At 57.1% G+C, this 20,434-nt stretch overlaps 3 protein-coding genes across 12 annotated transcripts; 1 reads left to right on the top strand and 2 right to left on the bottom strand.

The window, feature by feature from the left end:
* Window positions 1-15: 15 nt before the first annotated feature.
* ZNF646 (zinc finger protein 646) lies at window positions 16-8,885 on the top strand. 3 transcript variants are annotated; one of them, XM_045993254.1, is made up of 3 exons: window positions 16-109; window positions 2,069-7,476; window positions 8,755-8,885. In XM_045993254.1, the coding sequence occupies exons 2-3, from the start codon at window positions 2,151-2,153 to the stop codon at window positions 8,874-8,876; spliced, it is 5,448 nt and encodes a 1,815-aa protein (XP_045849210.1). In that variant the 5' UTR covers window positions 16-109; window positions 2,069-2,150; the 3' UTR covers window positions 8,877-8,885. The 3 variants fall into 3 exon arrangements, with proteins under 3 accessions (XP_045849210.1, XP_045849208.1, XP_045849211.1); XM_045993252.1 differs by lacking the exon at window positions 16-109 and adding an exon at window positions 589-894; XM_045993255.1 differs by lacking the exon at window positions 16-109 and adding an exon at window positions 891-996.
* Window positions 8,886-9,567: 682 nt separating this feature from the next.
* PRSS53 (serine protease 53) lies at window positions 9,568-15,688 on the bottom strand. Of its 7 annotated transcripts, XM_045993261.1 has the most exons (10): window positions 13,400-15,688; window positions 13,152-13,314; window positions 12,548-12,813; window positions 12,267-12,421; window positions 11,887-12,106; window positions 10,956-11,106; window positions 10,626-10,870; window positions 10,399-10,544; window positions 9,967-10,183; window positions 9,568-9,693 (listed from the first exon to the last, which is right to left on the bottom strand). In XM_045993261.1, exons 1-10 carry the CDS (start codon window positions 13,434-13,436, stop codon window positions 9,674-9,676), a joined length of 1,620 nt encoding a protein of 539 aa, XP_045849217.1. In that variant the 5' UTR covers window positions 13,437-15,688; the 3' UTR covers window positions 9,568-9,673. The 7 variants fall into 7 exon arrangements, with proteins under 7 accessions (XP_045849217.1, XP_045849213.1, XP_045849214.1 ...); XM_045993257.1 differs by having other exon boundaries at window positions 12,267-12,813; XM_045993258.1 differs by having other exon boundaries at window positions 12,548-15,688.
* Window positions 15,689-15,791: 103 nt separating this feature from the next.
* VKORC1 (vitamin K epoxide reductase complex subunit 1) lies at window positions 15,792-17,892 on the bottom strand. 2 transcript variants are annotated; one of them, XM_045993263.1, is made up of 3 exons: window positions 17,625-17,868; window positions 16,757-16,866; window positions 15,792-16,253 (listed from the first exon to the last, which is right to left on the bottom strand). In XM_045993263.1, the coding sequence occupies exons 1-3, from the start codon at window positions 17,795-17,797 to the stop codon at window positions 16,045-16,047; spliced, it is 492 nt and encodes a 163-aa protein (XP_045849219.1). In that variant the 5' UTR covers window positions 17,798-17,868; the 3' UTR covers window positions 15,792-16,044. The 2 variants fall into 2 exon arrangements, with proteins under 2 accessions (XP_045849219.1, XP_045849220.1); XM_045993264.1 differs by lacking the exon at window positions 16,757-16,866 and having other exon boundaries at window positions 16,148-16,253; window positions 17,625-17,892.
* Between the last annotated feature and the right edge of the window lie 2,542 nt (window positions 17,893-20,434).

Here is a 20,434-nt window from a genome sequence, read left to right as displayed (position 1 = left end):
CGGGAGGAAGGCAAAGTTTATTCGAGCACTGCAGGCGAAGGTGGCGGAGAAACATCTTGCAAGGGTTCTCTTTGGGTGCTAATGACAGGGGACGCCAGACAGGTTTACGGTATATACCGGGCTACTGCTAGCTTGGGGAAAGATCACCAAGAACTGGAAGGCGGGAGGGGAGAAGGGTCATGGCAAGATTTGTAGTACCCAAATCCGCTTCTATTTTACCAAATTTCTCTCAGTATCACGGAGTGAACGAGATTCCCTCCATTTGCCTTGGGAAGTTTCTCAGGGAACCCCACGAAAAGTGTCGCTGAAGTATCGAGGCCAGAGCAGCAGAACGCTTTTTTTTTTACTCTTCTGCTTCGTCCAACATGCACCGGAACAATTTTCGCAGCTCTTGCAGGAAGTGTGGCTAATGCTGGTGCAAAACTACCTACCGCTTTGACCCTCCTGGGCGGGGTCAGAGTCGCGCTTCAGCAACCTCTCCCTCAACCCCGGAAGTGTGTCTCTGTAGAACCGCTGTCTTGGAGGCGGCGCAGGAAGTATTCTCGAGGCAGAGGTTTCGAGGGGAACCTTTTGCGGCTAGGACACTTCCTGTTTCCTAGTAACAATAGGAAGTGTCCGCGGAGCTGGGGGTAGACTCTGGGTCCGGCCAGCTGCGCCCTCTTTCCTCTACCTCTTTCCCTCTCCCTTTTCTCCTTTCCTTCTTTCCCTCCTTTCCCGCCTCCCAGGAGCCTTGGCGAAGTGTGCGTGTGTGGGAGCGCGAGAGCCCCCCACAGCCACCCCTTGGGGCGCGCGGCTGCAGTTAGGGTGAGGGTCCCAGTGCGCAGGCGCGCTCCCGTTCGCGGTCCCCAACGGACTCACCCGCGGCGGGAACGAAAAAGGGGCCACGCGAGCGAGGTAGGGGTCCCGAGAGGAAATTGGCCGAGGAGATGAGTGAGGCGAGAAAACCTGATTGGTGGTTGATCAGGAGAAGGGGCTCGAGCGAGGGGGCTTTGTGAGGTGAGAAGTCGGGGGAGCAGGTTCTGTGAGGGGGTTTAGATCCGGAGATACGAGTTGTGTGTATAGGGGTCCCATGGGAGTGAGGAATCAGAGTCAGCGAAGGCCAAGGTGTTGGAGGAGGCATAAAGGCCTGCTGTGGACAGGGTAAGGCTTTGGAAAGAAGATTGCCCCAGTCATTGGGTTTGCTCCTGTGTAAACTGGGATAACGGCGCTGCAGTGTGTCTCGAGGATTCAGTGACACAACGAATATTCTTTACTTAGCACAGTGCCCCGCACATGGTAATGCCCACTTAGCATGCGTTGATGTCATCATAAATATTTCAAGAGATAGGAGGAAAAATGAGAAGGGTGTAGTGATGAGGTGTAACAAAAAGGAAGGGGGTGGGAAACAACCAGAAATGGGTTGGAATTTCCAAGATACAAGATAATTTGGGCTCAGGGGAAGTAGGTGAGGGAAGTGGCCAAGAGTCTTTTAGAAAGGAGACCTTGTGACCCTGAAAGGAATAGGGGAGCTGGGGGAACAAGCCAGTGCTTTCTCTGACCCTACCTCTCAGGTCCTCATCTGTCAACTGGAGAAAAAGGTTGCTTTTCAGTGTCTGTAGGCTACTCTGTTTAGCTGAGGGGTCAAGGAGAGAGGATTGGACTTCTCACACTGAAGGTCCTAGAAAAGGTTCAGGTTTCCTTTTCAGAGGTCACAGGAGATAGGTTGGTTGCTTGTTTTGGGATTATACAGCAGGGAAGGTTAGGGACAGTAGATTTTTTTGGATTTGGTCTGATGAATAGAGGTAGGTTGGTCTGTGATCAGAGATAGGTTGCATCCCTCTAGACTTTAGTTTTCTTATCTATATCTCTATTGATGAGTTAGGCCTAGGGGAGCTTCCATATTTGGGGAGCTTGTGTGCAGGGAGGCCTTAAATGATGGGTGCTTTCAGATTAGATCTAACAGAAAGCAGGTCCCTGGGCATTATTGCTTGGGGAACATTTCTGTGAGCTCTGATAAGCTTGTTGCTTATAGAACCATGAGGCAATGTTAACACAGGCCTTCCTTCTGACCACCGCCCCCTCTTCCTAGGCCGTGGTCCTGCCACTAGAGGAGGATGCAGCTGCCACCTGCCTGGTCTTCCTGAACTGCCAGGTTTTTGCCACACTGCCTCATGGAGGACACGCCCACCTCACTCAGCTGCTCTGACTGTCAGCGCCACTTTCCTAGTCTCCCGGAACTGTCCCGGCACCGCGAGCTGCTCCATCCATCTTCCAAGCAGGACAGTGAGGAGGCAGACAGCGTCCCTCGGCCCTACCGCTGTCAGCAGTGTGGGCGGGGCTACCGTCACCCAGGGAGCTTGGTCAACCACCGTAGGACCCATGAGACTGGCCTCTACCCCTGTACTACCTGTGGCAAGGACTTTACCAATCCTGTGGCCCTCAAGAGCCATATGAGGACTCATGCTCCTGAGGGCCGCCGTAGGCGCAGGCCTCCCCGATCCAAGGAAGTCATTCCACACCTACAGGGGGAGCCAGCATCCTCTGACTCTAGGGACCAGAGGCTCAGCCCTGGGGAGAGCTGGACGAACCAGAAAAAACAGGCTGAAGAGACATCTGGCTGTGAGTCTGGGCCTGACCCCAGGGCAGCTCTGAGCACTTGGGAAGATCTACCCACCACACAAAGAGAAGGCTGGCAAAGCCAGCCAGATTCTGAGGGGGGTGCAGAGAGCTGGGGGCCCACTACTAATTCTGCCAGAGCCACCCCGCTCCCCACCCCAGCAAGCAGTCTCCTTAGTAATTTGGAACAGTATTTGGCTGAATCAGTAGTGAACTTCACAGGGGGCCAGGAGCCCACTCAGTCACCTCCTGCTGAGGAGGAACGGCGGTACAAGTGTAGTCAATGTGGCAAGACTTACAAGCATGCCGGGAGCCTCACCAACCACCGCCAGAGCCACACCCTTGGCATCTACCCTTGTGCCATCTGCTTCAAGGAGTTCTCTAACCTCATGGCTCTGAAGAACCACTCCCGACTCCATGCCCAATATCAGCCTTACCAGTGTCCCCACTGTCCCCGTGCCTTCCGGCTCCCCCGAGAGCTGCTGGACCACCAACAGACCCATGAGGGTGAAAGGCAGGAGCAGTTATGGGAAGAGAAAGGGATGCCCACTGCCAATGGGCACACAGATGAGAGCAGCCAGGACCAGCTCCCGACTATGCAGATGCTGAACTGCTCCAGGGAGCTCAGCACCTCTGGGGAGCTGGAGGACGGTGGCCTAGAGGAGTACCGGCCTTTCCGCTGTGGGGACTGTGGCCGTACTTACCGCCATGCTGGGAGCCTCATCAACCATCGCAAGAGCCACCAGACAGGAGTCTACCCCTGCTCCATCTGTTCCAAACAGCTGTTCAACGCAGCTGCCCTCAAAAACCACGTGCGGGCTCATCACAGGCCCCGGCAAGGAGCTGGGGAGGATGGGCAGCCATCAGTGCCAGCAGCTCCCCTGCCCATGGCTGATAGCAGCCACAAAGAGGAAGAGGTCCCCACCACCACCCTGGACCACCGGCCTTATAAGTGTGATGAGTGTGGTCGGGCTTACCGCCACCGGGGGAGCCTGGTGAACCACCGCCACAGCCATCGGACAGGAGAGTACCAGTGCTCACTCTGTCCCCGCAAGTACCCCAACCTTATGGCCCTGCGTAACCACGTGCGGGTACATTGCAAAGCTTCTCGCCACAGTGTAGGCCCAGGGGCCGAGGGACCCCCCAACCACCTCAAGGCAGAACTCCCTTGTGACCAGGTGGAAGCAGCAGAGGCAGCCCCACATACAGATCAGGGGCATGGGTGCAAACACGAAGAGGAGGCAGCTGATGTCCCACCAGCAACAAATAGGACAGCACCCCAGATCTGTAGCACGTGTGGGATGCTCTTTGAAGACCCTGAGAGCCTCGAATGTCACAGCCAAACCCACGGGGAAGGGGAAGACAGCAGGACGGAGACCAGGGTGTCCCCTCCTCGGGCGTTTGCCTGCAAAGATTGTGGAAAGAGCTATCGCCACTCGGGCAGCCTTATCAACCACAGGCAGACCCACCAGACGGGGGACTTCAGCTGTGGCACCTGCGCCAAGCACTTCCACACCATGGCCGCCATGAAGAACCATTTGCGACGCCACAGCGGGCGGTGGAGCAGGCAGCACCGGAGGCGGGCTAGCAGTGCTGGCAGCGGTGGAGAGGCCAGACTCCAGTTGGGCGGGAACTGGGCCCAAGAGTTGGTGGAAAATGAGGGCCCAGACTGCCTGCAAGACCCTCCTGGGGGAGGCCCTAATGGAATTGAAGGCAACTTGGAAAGTGATGGGGGCTGTTTACAGGCTGAAGCTGAAAGGACTGGATGTGGGCTTGAGCAAGCTGAGGTCCATATCCAGGGTGCTAAAGAGAGCAGGCATTCTGAGGAAGGGCTGGAAAGGAAGGAGGCCTGTTTCCTAGACAACTTGGATATCCCAGGCGATGAAGAAAGTGGTGGGACTCGCTTCTGTGATGGTCTCACCAGGCTGGATGGAGACCCGAAACCAGCCACTGGCCAGCCCAGCTCCCCTCCCGACTCTCCTGAAGCTGGCCCTGGCTGGCAGGCTGAGGTCTCCCACACGTGTTCTGACTGTGGGCATTCTTTCCCTCATGCCACTGGCCTGCTGAGCCACCGGCCCTGCCACCCGCCGGGCATCTATCAGTGCTCCCTCTGCCCAAAGGAGTTTGACTCTCTGCCTGCCCTGCGCAGCCACTTCCAGAACCACGGGCCTGGGGAGGCAGCCCCTGCACAGCCTTTCCTCTGCTGCCTCTGCGGCATGATCTTCCCGGGCCGGGCTGGCTACAGGCTTCACCGGCGCCAGGCTCATGACTCCTCTGGCCTGACGGAGGGCTCAGAGGAGGAGGGAGAAGAGGAAGGAGCCGCAGGGGCAGCCTCTACCCAGAGCCCTCCGCTGCAGCTCTCAGAAGCAGAGCTGTTGAATCAGCTGCAGCGGGAGGTGGAGGCACTGGACGGAGCCGGTTATGGGCACATCTGTGGCTGTTGTGGTCACACCTATGATGACCTAGGGAGCCTGGAGCGTCACCACCAAAGTCAGAGTTCTGGGAACACCACAGATGAAGCTTCCAGCCACTTAGGAGAGCCCAGTGATGCCATGGGAAGGGCTGCAGGTGGTGACCGTGTCTTTGAGGGCATGGTGACCTCTCTGTCTGGGGAGGGCGAGGACACAAAGTCTGGAGAGGGAGCCGCCGTGGTTGTGGACGGCCTTTGCAGGCCTGGTGAGGAGAGCGCGCCAGAGGCCCAGCCCCGCCCCTTCCGCTGCAACCAGTGCGGCAAGACCTATCGCCACGGGGGCAGCCTGGTGAACCACCGCAAGATCCACCAGACTGGTGACTTCACCTGTCCTGTCTGCTCCCGCTGCTACCCGAACCTGGCCGCCTACCGGAACCACCTGCGCAACCACCCGCGCTGCAAGGGCTCTGAGCCCCACGTGGGGCCTGTCCCGGAGCCCGGGGGCAGCAGCGAGGCTCAGGACGGGGCCGAAGAAGGGTTGGGTCAAGCAGACGGGGGAAGGTTCCAGGAAGAGCTGAAAGTGGAGCCCTTGGAGGAGGCGGCAAGTGTGAAAGAGGAGGAGTGGGAGGAGGCCGCCAGGAAGGGGGAGGAGGCGGAGCCGAGGCTGGAGACTGCAGAGAAGAGCTGCCAGACAGAGGCCAGCACTGAGCGGCCCTTCAGCTGCGAGGTGTGTGGCCGGTCGTACAAGCACGCCGGCAGCCTTATCAATCACCGCCAGAGCCACCAGACCGGCCACTTTGGCTGCCAGGCCTGCTCCAAAGGCTTCTCGAACCTCATGTCCCTGAAGAACCATCGGCGCATCCACGCCGACCCCCGGCGTTTCCGCTGCGGCGAGTGCGGGAAAGCCTTCCGCCTGCGGAAGCAGCTGGCCAGCCACCAGCGGGTCCATGCTGAGCGGGCGGGGAGTGGGGGCGCCCGGAAGCTGCCGCGGGAGGATCGGCCCTTCAGGTGCGGGCAGTGCGGGCGCACCTACCGCCACGCGGGCAGCCTCCTGAACCACCGGCGCAGCCACGAAACGGGCCAGTACAGGTGCCCCACGTGCCCCAAGACCTACTCCAACAGCATGGCCCTGAAGGACCACCAGCGGCTGCACTCAGAGAGCCGGCGGCGGCGAGTGGGGTTGTCCCGGCGGGCCGCGGTGCGCTGTGCCCTGTGTGGCCGGGGCTTCCCTAGCCGGGGATCTCTGGAGCAGCACCTGCGGGAGCACGAAGAGGAGACCAGAAGTGGTCCGGGAGACACAGAGGGCCGTGAGGGGAACCTGGCCAGTGACCAGGGACCAGAGGGCAGATCGGGTGGTCCTGAATCAGTTCTCCAGCTGGAGGGTGGACCTAAGAGGCTGGGGGAGCAGAGTCTGAGCCCCATCATGGCAGCAGAGCCGGGATTCCGGGTCGTGGGGAAGGCAGAAGGAAGGCAAGGAGAGGGAGGACCAGTGAATCGTGGTGGAGATTGGGTTCCTCAGGGTCATGTACTGACCAAGCCAGCAGATCGGTTGGAGGACAGTATCCCCAAGAGTCCTTGTTGTCATGGCAACACCCAGCCCAATGGACCCAGTCTGAGTCCTGTGGATAGCTGGGACAGTGGAGACAGCCGACTTAAGGTCCAGCCAGAGAGTCACCCCTTTTCCTGCACCCGTTGTGGCGAGACATACTGCCCATCATCGGAAGGCTCTTTGAACCGCCACAGCACCCCTGAGGCGGACTGCCACCATTGCCTGCCCTGCCCAGAGGAGTTTGCAAATCCTGTGGCCACTAAGAGCCACAGCCACAACCACATAGCTGCCCAGACCTTTGCCTGCTCTGACTGTGACAAGGCCTTTCAGTCTCATCACGAACTAGCCAGTCACCTGCACACGCATGCCAGCGGCCTCAGTCAGATGCTACCCCAGATACAGGGGGCCACAGGTCCCGAAGGTGGGACTGTGGGAGATGAGGTAGATATCCCTGGCCAAGGGGAAATCCAGAAGTCCCCATCAGAAACCCCCAGGGTCCCAGGAGAGGATGCTGGGAGAGCTAATGGGGGGCAAGGAGTAAAGTCCACGGTGGCTGAAGAGGAGGAACGGCCCTTCCGCTGTGCCCAGTGTGGGCGGTCCTACCGCCACGCTGGGAGCCTGCTGAACCACCAAAAGGCCCATACCACTGGACTTTACCCCTGCTCCCTCTGCCCCAAACTTCTACCCAACCTGCTGTCCCTTAAGAACCATGGCAGGACCCACACAGACCCCAAGCGCCACCGCTGCAGCATCTGTGGCAAGGCCTTCCGGACAGCTGCCCGGCTGGAGGGTCACGGGCGGGTCCATGAGCCTCGGGAGGGGCCCTTCACCTGCCCGCATTGTCCCCGCCACTTCCGCCGCCGAATCAGCTTCCAGCAGCACCAGCAGCAGCACCAGGAGGAATGGACGGTGGCCAGCTCTGGTACGGGGGCATGAATGGCTTGGGCAGAGGATGGAAAGGTTCCAGAGGAGGTGGGCACAGAGTCGGGGTGGGGCGGGGCACAGAATGAGAGGAGAGGGTCATACGGCTTCCAGGAGGTGTGAGGCGGGTGGGGGGAGCTTTGATATGGAGGAAAGATAGTTTGAGGATGCTGCCTTGGGAGGGCTGAGATTGAAACCGTGGGTGAGGTCAACAGCATGGTGTGTGGGATGGTGGGGTGGGGTAGGGGCATGGGCCGCTGCTGAGCCAAAGAGGAAGGGGTTTTTTATTTGGGGAAGGGAGACAGCTATTACCTCTGGCTACTTCCCTGATCTAGCCAGAAAAGGAATGATTTCCAGAGGAAAAAAAATGGTCTAGGCGGCGCTCTTTCCTTGAGGCAGGGAGCAGGAGAGTGAGGAATGGGCGCGGGAGCCACCCCCAGACTAGACTGCTCTGTGGCTTTTGTGTTGACTTGGCCAGGGAAACCAGGCCACTGGTTGGCCCCCAGCTCCCTGTCCCTCTTCCCTGCATCTTGTCCCCCTCCTCTTTTCTTGGAATCTAGACCTTTGGTCCTTTGCTAGTGATAATGCCCCATGTCTCATCTTCCCCTCATCGAACTCTTTCTTCTCTCTGCTGTGCATCTCCTTTTTAGGAGCCAACCAAACCACTCTTTCTACCTGCATACCCCCGTTCCTGCCAACACACCTTTAACTGGAGGACTGAGTCACAGATAATTGTTTCTTTGAAGCCAGGCCCAGCTGTAGTAACAACAGTCATTAGCCTCTATCTCCCATCCTCCATCAGGGGAATCTCCATAGAAAGTCACCCCACCCAGCCCAGCTGGAGGATGAACCTGCGGGGCAGTGGGGCAGCCTGTTTCTGAGCCCTGGGCTCAAGCCTTCAGCCTCCCCCTCGAGATCTCTAGGCATTCTCCCAGGACCCATTCCATTTAGTGGCCACCGAGGGTGGGTGTCCCTAAGATGGCAGGTCCTTGACCAGAGATTGTCAAGGAGGGAGGGGATGGTGGGTGAGAGTCCCCTGAGAGAGCTGACGAGATGGCTTTCAGGATAAAAGATTTCTTGTGACCTCAAGGGAATGAGCGAGAAGCCGGTTAATCAGGCCTGGAAAAGTAATTGGGAGTTTCTCATGCAGGCTTCTGGGGCCACGGTGGGGGTGGGGGCGGCGGGTGCGGTGGCGGCAGGATGGCCTGCAGGGCTTGGGAACGGGGTGCACGCTGTGTGCGGTTTGCTGCCCTCAGTGACCTCCTCTCTTTCTCCCCAGGAGCCCCAAAGGCACCAGCGGCGGGGAGAGGGGACTTGTCATTGCCCCCTCCTCCCACCCCTACGACCTCACTTCTGGATCCTTCACCCCAGTGGCCTGCTGACCTCAGCTTCTCCCTCTAAACTCCAAGTCTCCAAAGATCAGAATACGGGCCGGGGCGGGGGGGGGCGGGGGGGCGGGTTGCAGGGAAAGGCTTGATCTCCATGTTTTGCTCAGGAGTAGTTAGGCATCCCCATCTCTCATTCTCCTCTCCCACTGTGCAGAGGACTGAGATCTGGCTTCTTGCCCAAGGAGGGGGTAAGGTTTTCCTCACGTCCCTGTCCTTGAAGACCCTCCTTTTCCCCGCCTTGGTCACTGTGCTCTTCCCTATGATGAGCCCTGCAAGAAACCCGGTGCCAGGCTCTGCCACAAATTGGGGCCACCATCACCAGCCAGATTCCAACGCCAGGGAGAGGCAGAATCAGAGAGCCACAGGTGGGAATGTTGCCTGTGGAAGGGGAGCCTTTTGCTATAATTTGTAACTTATTTTCTAAAGTCTATTTTGTAACAATTTATTTAAGTTTAGAAAAAAAAAAAAGGAAAATTGCTCCCCCCCCCAAAAAAAACCCCCAAATTTTCAAAGTAAGTGGCTGGTGTGATCCTATGTGGGTCTGAAGAATAGGGAAGGCTGGGGACGCCTGCGTCGGACAGCAGAACTGGCTGTGTCGGGGAGCATCCCACAGGCGACATCTCCCTGTCCTGCAGGGTTGGGAGTGAGGGCAGCCGCCGGTCCAGGAGGGCTCCAACCCTGAGCCCGCTGGGCTGGCGGGCCTGCCCCAGTGCCTGGAATCATGTGCAGGCAAGGGCTACAGGAGAGGGACATGGGTGGTGACTCAGGAATTGTCTGACTGTGTCTGCAGCAGCATCCCAGAGCCACCTGTCAACAGCCAGCTGGTTTGCCTGTCCGAAAGAGGAAGGAGGGTAGAGTTGACCTCATCCTTAATACTCTCCCTCCCTCCCTGGAAGGTACTGTTTAAGCCCCATGACAGATAAGAAAACTGAGGTTTGAAGAAGTTGGGAGGCCTGCTCCGAGGCACAGTGATGAAGAACCAGTGTTTTGCCCATGACCCCACTCAGGGCAGCTTGAGGTGGGCCGGAACTGATCTTTCCCCGGGTTGAGAGAGCATGCGTCAGAGAGAGAAGTGTCAGCAGAGAGGCCCTAGGGCCACATACTCGTGTTGGCCGAGCAGCTTCCAGTCTCGGCCTCGGGCTCTGGCTCCTCCGCAAAGTAGACCTGCCAGTCCAAGTCGCTGACCCAGTTCTCGTAGGCGGGAAGTGCCACGAACACTGCAGGCCTTGCGGGGCCCTGGCAGGCATCTCCAAAGCTGTGTAGCCCGGCCAGGAACCATGTGCCCCTCACCTCGTGCACCAGTGGTGTCCCAGACAGGCCCTGTCAGGGGTCAGGTGACAGTGGGGTGACTTTCTCTTCTCCCTAGGTAACGGGAGGGTGCTGAGGCTCTGGCCGTTTGGGAGCTAGTCAGCAGAAAGACCCCATTTTGAGGGAGAGGCAAGTCTGGAGGCCAAGCCTGGCCAAGGTTCGTTCATGAATTAGAGGATAAAGATGTCAGCCCTCTGGGGGGTAAGGTTTGGAGGACTGGGGCTTACCTCGCAGTGGGGTGGCTCACCCACGACACTGGAACACACCATGCCTGGCAGAATGGGGACACTGTTGCTCCCAAGAGTTGTACGCAGCCGGCTGCAGGCCCTGGGTCCCAAGAGGGTCACAGGCACTGTCTGAGGGGAGCTGGTGCCTGTAGGGCAGGGGACAAGACCCAGCTGCCCAGCAGCCTCTAGGCTAGATGGACAGCTGCTGGTGGGCCTGTCCTACGTACCTGTTTCTGGGCGGGGCAGCCCCAGGACCCATCCGCGTTCCCCATCAGGCAGATGGTGGTCAGAATAGGGCAGGCAGAGCGGCCGAAGGCTGGGGCCTAGTGTCACGGGTTGGGCCAGCAACAGGAGGGCTACATCGTAGCCCCCCTCTGGGTGGGTGTAGGCCCCATGCAGGATGAGTTGCTTCAGGCCCCGCTCCTCTAGTCCGGACGCCAGCCGGATGCTCCATTCTTCTGGGGTCTGGCGCCTGAGCAGAGGCAGCAGTGACAGCCACAGGTGGCAGGGGTATCGGCAAGGGCAGGGGGCATGAAGACAAGAGAGACATGGCTCACCCAATGAAGCAGTGGGCAGCAGTCAGCACGACCTCCTCTGACACCAGGGCTCCACCACAGGCCAGCTTCCCCTGGTGCATCAGCCTGGCATCCCAGGGCCATGGGGAGGGGGCTCCTGCCTGGGGGCCTTCTCTCCTCAAGGATCCACAGGCTGGAACAGACGGGATGACCTCACCTGCCTTCTTGCTAAGTGCTCACTGCATGTCTGGCCCTGTGCAAAGCACTTCCCACAAACTATCAGATCGTCACAATATCCTTTTAAGCTGGATTTTGTTACCCTTGTTACCAAAGTAACCAAGACCCAGCGAGGTTAAGTGACTTTCTAACTCAGTAACCACAGGCAGGTAGCCAACTTGAGACTCAAAAGCCAGGACCCAAGCTTTTAAACCCTGATGGTCTCATGGGAGTGGCCCAGCTCATCAAACTCCCACCCCATCTGTCTGCACCCCTCGGGGCTTGGACTGGCCCCAGAATTCCTGGCTCACTAGTACTTCTTTTACCATCAAGACACAGCTTCTGTCCTAGGAACTCTTGCATGTTAGTCAGCCTGGCATCCCAGGGCCATGGCTGGAATTTTGAGTGGGAGCCCTGCCCTGTCCCATCTCCCTGGGTCCCTGCTTAGAAACTTGCAGCTTACTCCCACAACCTTCAGTTAGACCTCAGACCCCTCTTCTTACCTAAGCTTTAAATGCACAGAGTTCTTAGGTATGTATGCCTCTCAGCCCTCAGTAGGGCTGTTCCTCTCTTAAGAGCTGAAAGGGCCCTTAAAAGCCCCCTAATTCGCCCCTGACAGTGTGTGAATGAATGCCCTGTCCCAGTTCTCTGTTCTGAGCTGAAATTGGCTTCACGGTGCTTCTATCTGCTGCCCAGAGGCCCTTAGCCAGGCCCAGTTGTTCCCACCTGTCCCACTCTTAATGCCCCCCGCTCATACCTACACAGCTGTCCTCGTCGCTGATCTCCGGGGTCCCCGGGTTCTGGGACAGGAAGGCCGCCCCCTGAGCTCGAGCGCACAGCCAGGAGCTGTGAGCAGCCGTGCTGGTCAGCAGCACAGGGGTGTCTTCTTGGGCACAGCTTGATGCAAAGCTGATGATCCCAGCCTGAACCCAGTGTCCATCAGGCTCACGGCACAGCACTGGGCCCCCAGAATCTCCCTGGAGCCAGGCAAGGGAGTCAAGGGTGGACACTTGACCCCCAGCCACAGGCAGACCCCCTCTAACAGTGGCACGTCCACTTGTCCCTAGGGACTGAGTACCGAGCCTGGGGCTAGGCCCCCTCCCCTTCTGTTCCCCTCCCTCATCTCCTCCATCAGACCTGACAGGGCCCCTGCACCCCAGGCTGGGCACCCCCACACAGCATCCCAGGTCGAGCTGGACTGGCCAGCAGCCGCTGGTGCAGCCGGTTGTAGAGACAGTTACAGGTAGGGCGGCTGATTAGACGCAGGCGCAGATTCCGTAGAGTCCTGGGAGCTAGCAGAAGAAAGGGGCTTGGTGGGGAGCAAGGGAGATGGAGCAGAGGGACAGTTGGCAGCTGAGGCTGTGTGACCCTGGGCAAGCGTAGTGCCTCTCTGGGCTTTAGGCTGGGCCAGCACTTACCACCATTGGTGTCCTGATCCCAGCCTGTGGCCCAGCAGGAGGTCCCGAAAGGAAAGCGATGGGTGGACTGGGGCAGGCAGAGGGGTGTTCGGGCCGTGGGCTGGGCAAGCTGCAGCAGGGCCAGGTCTGAGCCCTGGCTGTAGTGGTTATACGCCCTTGGCAGCTGCAGAGCGGTCACCCCCACAGCCTCGGCCCCTGGGCTCAGCCCCTCACGTTGCAGAGAACCCAGGACAACTGACCAGGAGTTCAGTTCTGTCATGGCTGCCCTGGAAGGGGAGGGATAAAGCTGGGGCACTGAACACAAGAGGAGACAGTGACACCATGAGAGACACCACGGGTAGGTGAAGGATGGACAGAAATCAGCCCGGAGCCTTAAGCCAGGTCCTTCCCTTGCCCAACCTCCATTTGCTCGCTTATAAGGCTTCCACCACGAAAGGTTCAGATTAACTTGATAATGTGTGCCTAGCACGTGGCCCGTTCTCAGGACATGGTTCCGTGTTACTCTACGGGCACAGCGTGGGTTCAGTATTACGGAGTTTGGGGACATAGCACCCATGCCCCCCCCAAAAGCCAGAAACTCTGCTTGACCCCAGCCAGGACTCACTTTTCAAAGCAGTGAGCAGCGGTGAGGACCCAGGTATCTGCCACCAGGGACCCGCTGCAGAGGTGGACCCCCCGCCACCTCACACTCGCTTGCCATGGCCACTCGCCAGGTACTGTGATGCCCTCCTGAGGCTCGGGGGGGCCAGGGCCACGCTGCCCACAAACTGTAAAGGGGGGGGTAGCTCAGACTGACAGAAGGCCCCTGTCCTGCCCTCCCCACAGGCCTGAGCCCATGTCCCCAGAGCTTACCGGGCTGAGCAGCTTGAAGACCTGGGAAGAGATACATGGGTGAGACTTGAGGGAACCTTACCTGCCTGGCCCAGCCTTGGTGGAAAGCAGACGTTTTGGGGGACTGGCCCTGGGTCCTTGCCTATGACTGTGTGGCTACCTTCCCAGCCTCTCCCAGAATGAAAACATATGAGGTCAAGAAACAGCTTTTATTGGAACCTATTCAGAGCGTACACTCAGTAATTAATTCTCCTCCTTCAGCTGTACTCAGCACTCCTAGGCCTGTGAAGGAGGGCCAGGGTTCAGCCTGGGACCAGTCCAGCCCTCCTCCAGGCTTCAGAACCCCCAACTCCAGCCCTGCCACTGAGTCAGGGTGGCGGCCTGCGTATGTGGAGAGCATTAGCTTAATTGTGCCCTCAGCCGTGATGCCTGAGGAAGGATTAGAGGCCGACGTCATGTTCAAGTTGGGGAGGGCGCCAGGAGGAGATGGAGACTCACCCTACCCCTGTTCTGACGACTCAGAGTCCCCCACCTTTCCAGAATCCACCAGAAACTCTACCAAAGGATCCCTTGCCCTGCCTTTTTCCCATCACAGGCACATCGGCATCTGGGCTAGGAGAGGCCAGGAGAGATGGGACAGAGAGATGAGGACACAGAGCCAAAGGGCTCCCAGAACCTGCTGAAGGTCATTCTGGAAGTAGAGAAGTAGAGAGGCAGAGAGGGGCACAGGGTACACACACAGGCACAGCGACAGCAGACACGGACTGTCATCTGGCCCAGGAAAATCCCACCTGTTCTGACACAGGTGGCCTGCTCCACAGGCAGACATGGTTACACCAGCACGGCCGACTGTCGCCCCACGGGCTCGCGCCCTCACACACCCTGAGCTGCAAGCCTGCTGGGACAGCGGGCCGCCCACCATACCACTCCCCTCCCCGCTCACCCGCGGTGGCTCACCCTCCAAGAGGACCACTGCTGCCAGGATGAGCAATGCTGGCCCCCAGCTCTGCTGCATGCTGCTCCAGGCCACTCTGCCGCCTCTGCTCGGGTTTTCAGAGGCCACCTGGGTCTCCCTAGCTCCACCTCTGCTCCGCCCCCGGCTGGCTAAGAGTCAGGTGTCATTGCTTTTCCTCCGGCTAAAGGGAGCCTGCAGCTCCTAGCTCTGGGGCTGTGACTATGTTACCCTGGGCTCTTCACCACCCCTCCGTGGGGCTCCACCACGGCCAGACTGCGTGGGTTCAAATCCTCATTCCCCCAGTTATTGCCTGAGTGACCATGGACAAGTAGCCCGTCTGTGGACTCAGAATTGCTAAATGTGAAAATGCTTGGGCCAGAGTCTGACACAGAGAAGACTTGCTCCCAGCATGGAAGCTGTCCTCTGGGAACTGGGAACTGGGAGGGGCACTGTGGGCAGAGCCTCCCAGGTCACGATTTGTTTCAGCTTCCTCAGCTCTCCCCCAGGACCACGGGCAGATGGGTCTCACATACCTTCTCCCACCTTGCTTCAGAGGCCGTGTGTGCGGGCCCGGGACTCTCTGCCACTCGCTGCAGCAAGGCTGACAAATCCCAGAACCTCTCTGCCACCTTCCCAGGGACCAAGGTTACAGCGGTGCCCCCTCTTCTGGCAAGTGGTGGAAGACTCAGTCGGGAGGGAGGAACACTCAGGGTGCACCCTTTCTCTCTTCCCCACTTCTAACTCAGGCCGGCCCAAACTACTCAGGAACCCTGACCCCCAACACAGGCAGCTGTGGTAAGGGCAGACATGAGCCAGACAGCCCCAGTGGATCTGAATCCCTAGGGCTCCTTAACCCCCTCCCTGGCGCCAGCTGTGTGGTCTTGGGTAACTTACTTACCCTTTCTGTATCAGTTTCCTCATGAGATAAAGATAAGAACATCTACCTCACACAACTGGATATGTAAGGGTTAGAGGAGTGAACATGTGTCATGTTCTTATGCAGTGCTCAGCATGTGGCTAGGTGCTTAGTACATATTAGGAAAACTAAGACAGAAATACTCAAAATGTGTTCCTGGTCCTCAGGGTGGCCAAGACTGGCTTGGGGTGGTAGATAAGGCAGCTGGAGGGGTGAAGGTTGGACCATAGGAAGAACTTCCCAGCTAGCACGCACAGAAGTGGAAGGGTAGTTTGCCCTTGCAAGTGTGTGCTTGGCCCCCCAGAAGAGAAACCCTGGCTCCTGTTGGGCAGCAAGGACAAGCTGCCAGCCTGTTTTTTGGGGGTGGGGCCGATGGCGCCCCAAGTCTTACCAACTCCACACACTGGAGAAGGGACCAACCATCCTTTCCAGGCAGGCTCTACACTCTCCCTCTGACTCATATGCTTCCAATCCAGAGGAGACAAGACTGGGGGAGGCCCAACACTAGGGTCCCTCACAGACCAATGGCTCAGACTTAGCCAGTTTATTTAAGAAATTTTATTGCTCAGAACCTTCCCTTCTTGGGCAATGGCAGGAGCTTTGGAACCCAGCCCTTGGGGACAGAGCCAGAGGCACTAGCGTGGAGGAAAGAATGTGGCACATTTGGTCCATTGTCCTGTGTGGGAGTATGGTGGGGTCAGGCTGCAGACTCTTCTAAGGACCCAGACATGGGCCCCCTGGGCAAGGCTCCCATGTCAAGGCAGAGCGTGAGGTCAGCCTGGCTTGGGTGAGAGCTCAGTGCCCCTTGACCTTGCCCTGCGGTTCCCGGACCTTCCGGAAGCTGAGCACCACGAGGCCCACATTGATGGCATAGGTGGTGATGCAAACGATGCAGAAATCATAGAGTACGAAGAACAGGATCCAGGCCAGGTAGACAGAACCGACAAGAGACACCAGGGAACTCAGCACCAGCAGGACAGATGCCCAGCGGGCCCGGAGGCAACCTGCAAGGCAGACAAGGCTCAGGCAGGGCTTCAGGGACTGGCCATCTCTAGAACACTGCCTTGACCTAGGGTACCACCCAGACCTCAGGATCTGCTTGGGAAGAGTCTCTAAAATGAGAGACTCTGATGGGCCTCACCAAGGCCTTGGTTCTCTTATCTGTTCATTGAGACCTAGAACCCAAATAGTGAATTTCCCTGCTGAGCTCTGCATGTGATGAAAGAGATGCCGTCCTTGGAGTCCCCCCAGGGAGTAACTCCTGAGTCTTTCCCACAAAGTGGAGTGAGTCCTAGGAGGTCTTTAAGGGCCCTTCTGGCTCTGACAGGACCTTAACCAAGTGAAAGACTTGGTAGTTCCTGCCCTCTCCAGGGGGCTCACTGATGTGCAGCGGGCTCTAGGCTGTCTGGGTCACCAAGATTTCGAGGGATGGGGCTGGGCGGGCCAAGGGGGTGGGGGCCTATCAGGAAGAGGTGGAGCCTGCAGGGAAGGGGCGGGGGTCACTCACCTAACAACAGCTGTAAAGTGTAGAAGATGCAACCGAATATGCTATTGGATTGATTGAGGACGCTGTCCTGGCCGAGCACATGTTCCACCAGCCCGAAGCCCCGGCCCCACCTGGTGGAGGGCAGGACCCCGGTTAGGAGTGGCAATCGAGTGCCTTGGCCCTGTCCTGGAGGGGTGATTTCCAAAATGCCACCTAGGTTGTACTTCCCCTTCCCTCTCCCAAGCCCTCCTGAGTCCAAGGGTCAATGAACTCCTGGCTACCCTCCCTTTGGCCACGTCAGGATTCTATGTCCCTGCCCCTGTGTTCCCCTCCCCCAGGTCAGGGCTGGCCATGGCTCCACCATATGCCCCTCTTTTCATCCTAGGCCTTCAGTAATTCTTAAGATGGCAAGGTAGGTAGAAGGGCTGACCTTGCTTTCCTGGGAATCAGGTGCAGAATCTCTCTGCCCTGGACCTCTAAATCTCCAGCTCCCTTCCCGCCCACTCCCCTCTTCTGTATTGTCAACCCCAGGCTCTCAAGCATAGTCAGAGCTGGCCACCTTATCCTAGTCACGGCCATCCTCAAGACCTCAAGCCCATCATCAGCCCCTATACGCTAACCGATTCCCCCTTCTACCCGGTTACCGTTATTCCTTGGCATCCGGATCTACGTGCTACTCCCCAGAACAACCACAGTGCCCAATACTACCTGCACCACCGGGCCCCAGCCCGAGGCCCCACACTCCTTTCTTGGAACACAGTCTCCCCAGGGAACGCCCCCTTGAGCAGCCCCGCCCTCAAGCGTCCGATCCCAAACTCCAGAAGCCGCCGGCAACCTGGCCCCCAAGATGAGCAGCCCAGCCCCGCAAGCCTTCCACTCCCGTGCGCACCTGGAGGAGAAAACGCGCGAACAGCTGATGGCAGTGCCCACGTCGCAGAGCGCGCGATAATCCCGGTCTCGGGCGCGCGCCGCCTTCACGTGCAGCGCGTAGAGAGAGAGCACTAAACCCGCGAGGCACAGCGCCAGCCGCACCCATCCGGGGTTCCCCCAGGTAGCGCCCATGTCTTCCGATCCCGCCCGAGGCACTAGCCCGTAGGGAACCAGCCACGGAACAGGAGGGGAGGACAGGATGTGGCCACGCCTTCTCCCGCCCCTCTGACTGGGCGATTGGCCTTCCTGGCCTCGCAGTCCCTGATCCTATTGGTTGTTCCTACGACATTGATGGGCGTGCCGTGGCAAGGTAGGAAAACAGGGAGGAACGCTGGGTTTGGAAAACTAGATTAAGGACAGAGGTGATTACAGGAGCTCGCGGCCTGCCAGGCATCATGGGAGTTGTAGTCGGAGCGGCCGCAATGCCTTAAGGGAAATGGAGTCTCCGAGTTTTAAAAATTATATTCATGTGGCTAACCGTGTAGCGTTTACGCTATGCCAAACTCTGTTCTAAACTTTGGAACATCCAGGGATTAGGGACCGGCGGACCAGGGAACCCAGAGAATACTGCGATCCGATCAAAAACCAGCATTTTCACTGAAATTATTATTTCAGATACTCTTGGGACTCCATAATCTCCAATCGTCCTATCTTGCTCAGTTTTTCCCTTCTATCTCATCAGCGCCGCCTGCAGGCCAGTCTCCGCCCCTCCCCCCGCCCCGCCCTTGCCCTTAAATTCCCAGCTCCACACTGGGTGTGGTGCATGAACAGTGAATTCTGCAACATTGAAAAGAAATTAAAAAAATAAATTAAAATTTAAAAAAATTCCCAGCTCCATTAGCACGCCACACGCTTGACATTATCCTAACCTCTGTTCCGTCGTGGCGCCAGCCTGGCGAAAACCTGAGTCTGGATCAATCCCACAGTCCCTCTTTTCCCATCCAAGTACTAACTAGGCCCGACCCTACTTAGCTTCCGAGATCAGACGAGGTCGGCGCGTTCAGGATGGTATGGCCACCCTCTTTTCCAAGCCAGGGTGGTATGGTCCCTCTTTTCCAAGCCTTCCCTGGGCTAGCTGCGCTGTTTCCCTCCCAGACATCCCGTCCATTGATGACCCGTCTCTCCTACACGTCTCCTGCCTTCTCATCTGCATTGTTTTTTTTTTTTTTAAGATTTTATTTATTTATTTGACAGACAGAGATCACAAGTAGACAGGCAGGCAGAGAGAGAGAGAGGGAAGCAGGCTCGCCGCTGAGCAGAGAGCCCGATGCGGGACTCGATCCCAGGACCCTGAGATCATGACCTGAGCCGAAGGCAGTGGCTCAACCCACTGAGCCACCCAGGCGCCCCCCTTTTTTTTTTTTTTTAAGATTTTATTTTCTCATCTGCATTGAAAGTCGCTTCTCTTTCCCCATTTTAGAAACAGTAACAAATTTCCCTTCACAATCAAGTTTTTGGAAAGATTTTACAATTCCAGTGTGTACTTCCTCACTTCTTCCTTACTGCCCAACACACCATAAACTAGCTCCTGCCCCCAAATACTCCCCTGACAACTAATGACTGATGTCACCACAATGCTAAATCCAATGGGTATGTATATATACGTGGGGGAGGGAGGGTGGAGAGAGAGAGAGAGAGAAAGAGAAAGAGAAAGAAAGAGAGAGAAATTTCTACACCCAATGTAGGGTTCAAACTCAGGACCCTGACGTTAAGAGTAACAGGCTTCTCCTACTGCGTCAGCTAGGCACCCCTCCAATGGATATCTTTGAGTTCTTATCATGCTTGACCTCCAACAGTGGTAGTCACTCCTGCCCAGGAACTCTTTTTCTCTGGATTCTGTGATATTTCACTCTCCTTCTGGCTCCTTGATCTCTGTGCCTGCTCCTTCTCAAACCCATTCTTTCAGGTAGCATGGGCCCCAGAATAATGGCTCCCAAAGATGCCCATGTTTAATCCCAGCGACCTATGCATATGTGAGTTTCCATGGCAAACAGGAATTAGGACTGCAGATGGAATTAAGGTTATGAATCTGCTGGCTTTAAAACAGATTATCCTGTGTAACCAATATAATCACTTAAAAGTGAAAAGGGGCAGGGGAAAATGAGAAGCAGCAGCAGAAGAGAGTCAGAGGGAGGTGTGACTATGGAAGGAAGGTACAGAGAGGATGCAGTGTTGCTGGCTTTGAAGATGGAAGAAGGAGGTCATAAACTGAGGAATGTTGGGTGGCCTCTAGAAGAAGGAAAAGGCAAGGAAATGGATTCTGTCCAAAAGTGTCTGGAAAGGAACTATTGATATCTTGATTTTAGCCCGGTGAGAGACTTGTCGGGCTTCTGAACTATAGAACTGTAAGAGAATAGACTTATGTTGCTTTAAGGCACTAAATTTGTGGTGATTTGTTATAGCAGCCTTAGTACTATGTCTTGTCTCCAGTATCCTATGGGGTCACATCAGCCCTAAGCAGTGCTGGAAGATACTACAGAGTGGTGTGAATACCAGAAGGTGGGAATTGTTGAGGACATACTGCTGTTCAACAAATCATCTCAACAAAGAATGGCATGAAAGAAAAAGGGTCATTTTATTTTCTCTTACAGATTTTATAGGTTGGGAATTTGGGAAGAGAATTTTGGCTCAGAATCCTGGGTCCCCTAGTTGCAGTCCAATGATGGGTAGCGCTGGAACAATGGGAGATTGAAGTAGCTGAGGGCTAACCTAGTGATGCTTTCTCCTTCTTTTGTAGTCTCAGGATCCATGTAGTCTCTCTGTAGGGAC

Source organism: Meles meles, chromosome 21 (genome assembly GCF_922984935.1).
Source record: "Meles meles chromosome 21, mMelMel3.1 paternal haplotype, whole genome shotgun sequence".
Taxonomy (NCBI): domain Eukaryota; kingdom Metazoa; phylum Chordata; class Mammalia; order Carnivora; family Mustelidae; genus Meles; species Meles meles.
This window is presented reverse-complemented; position numbering and strand designations above follow the sequence as displayed.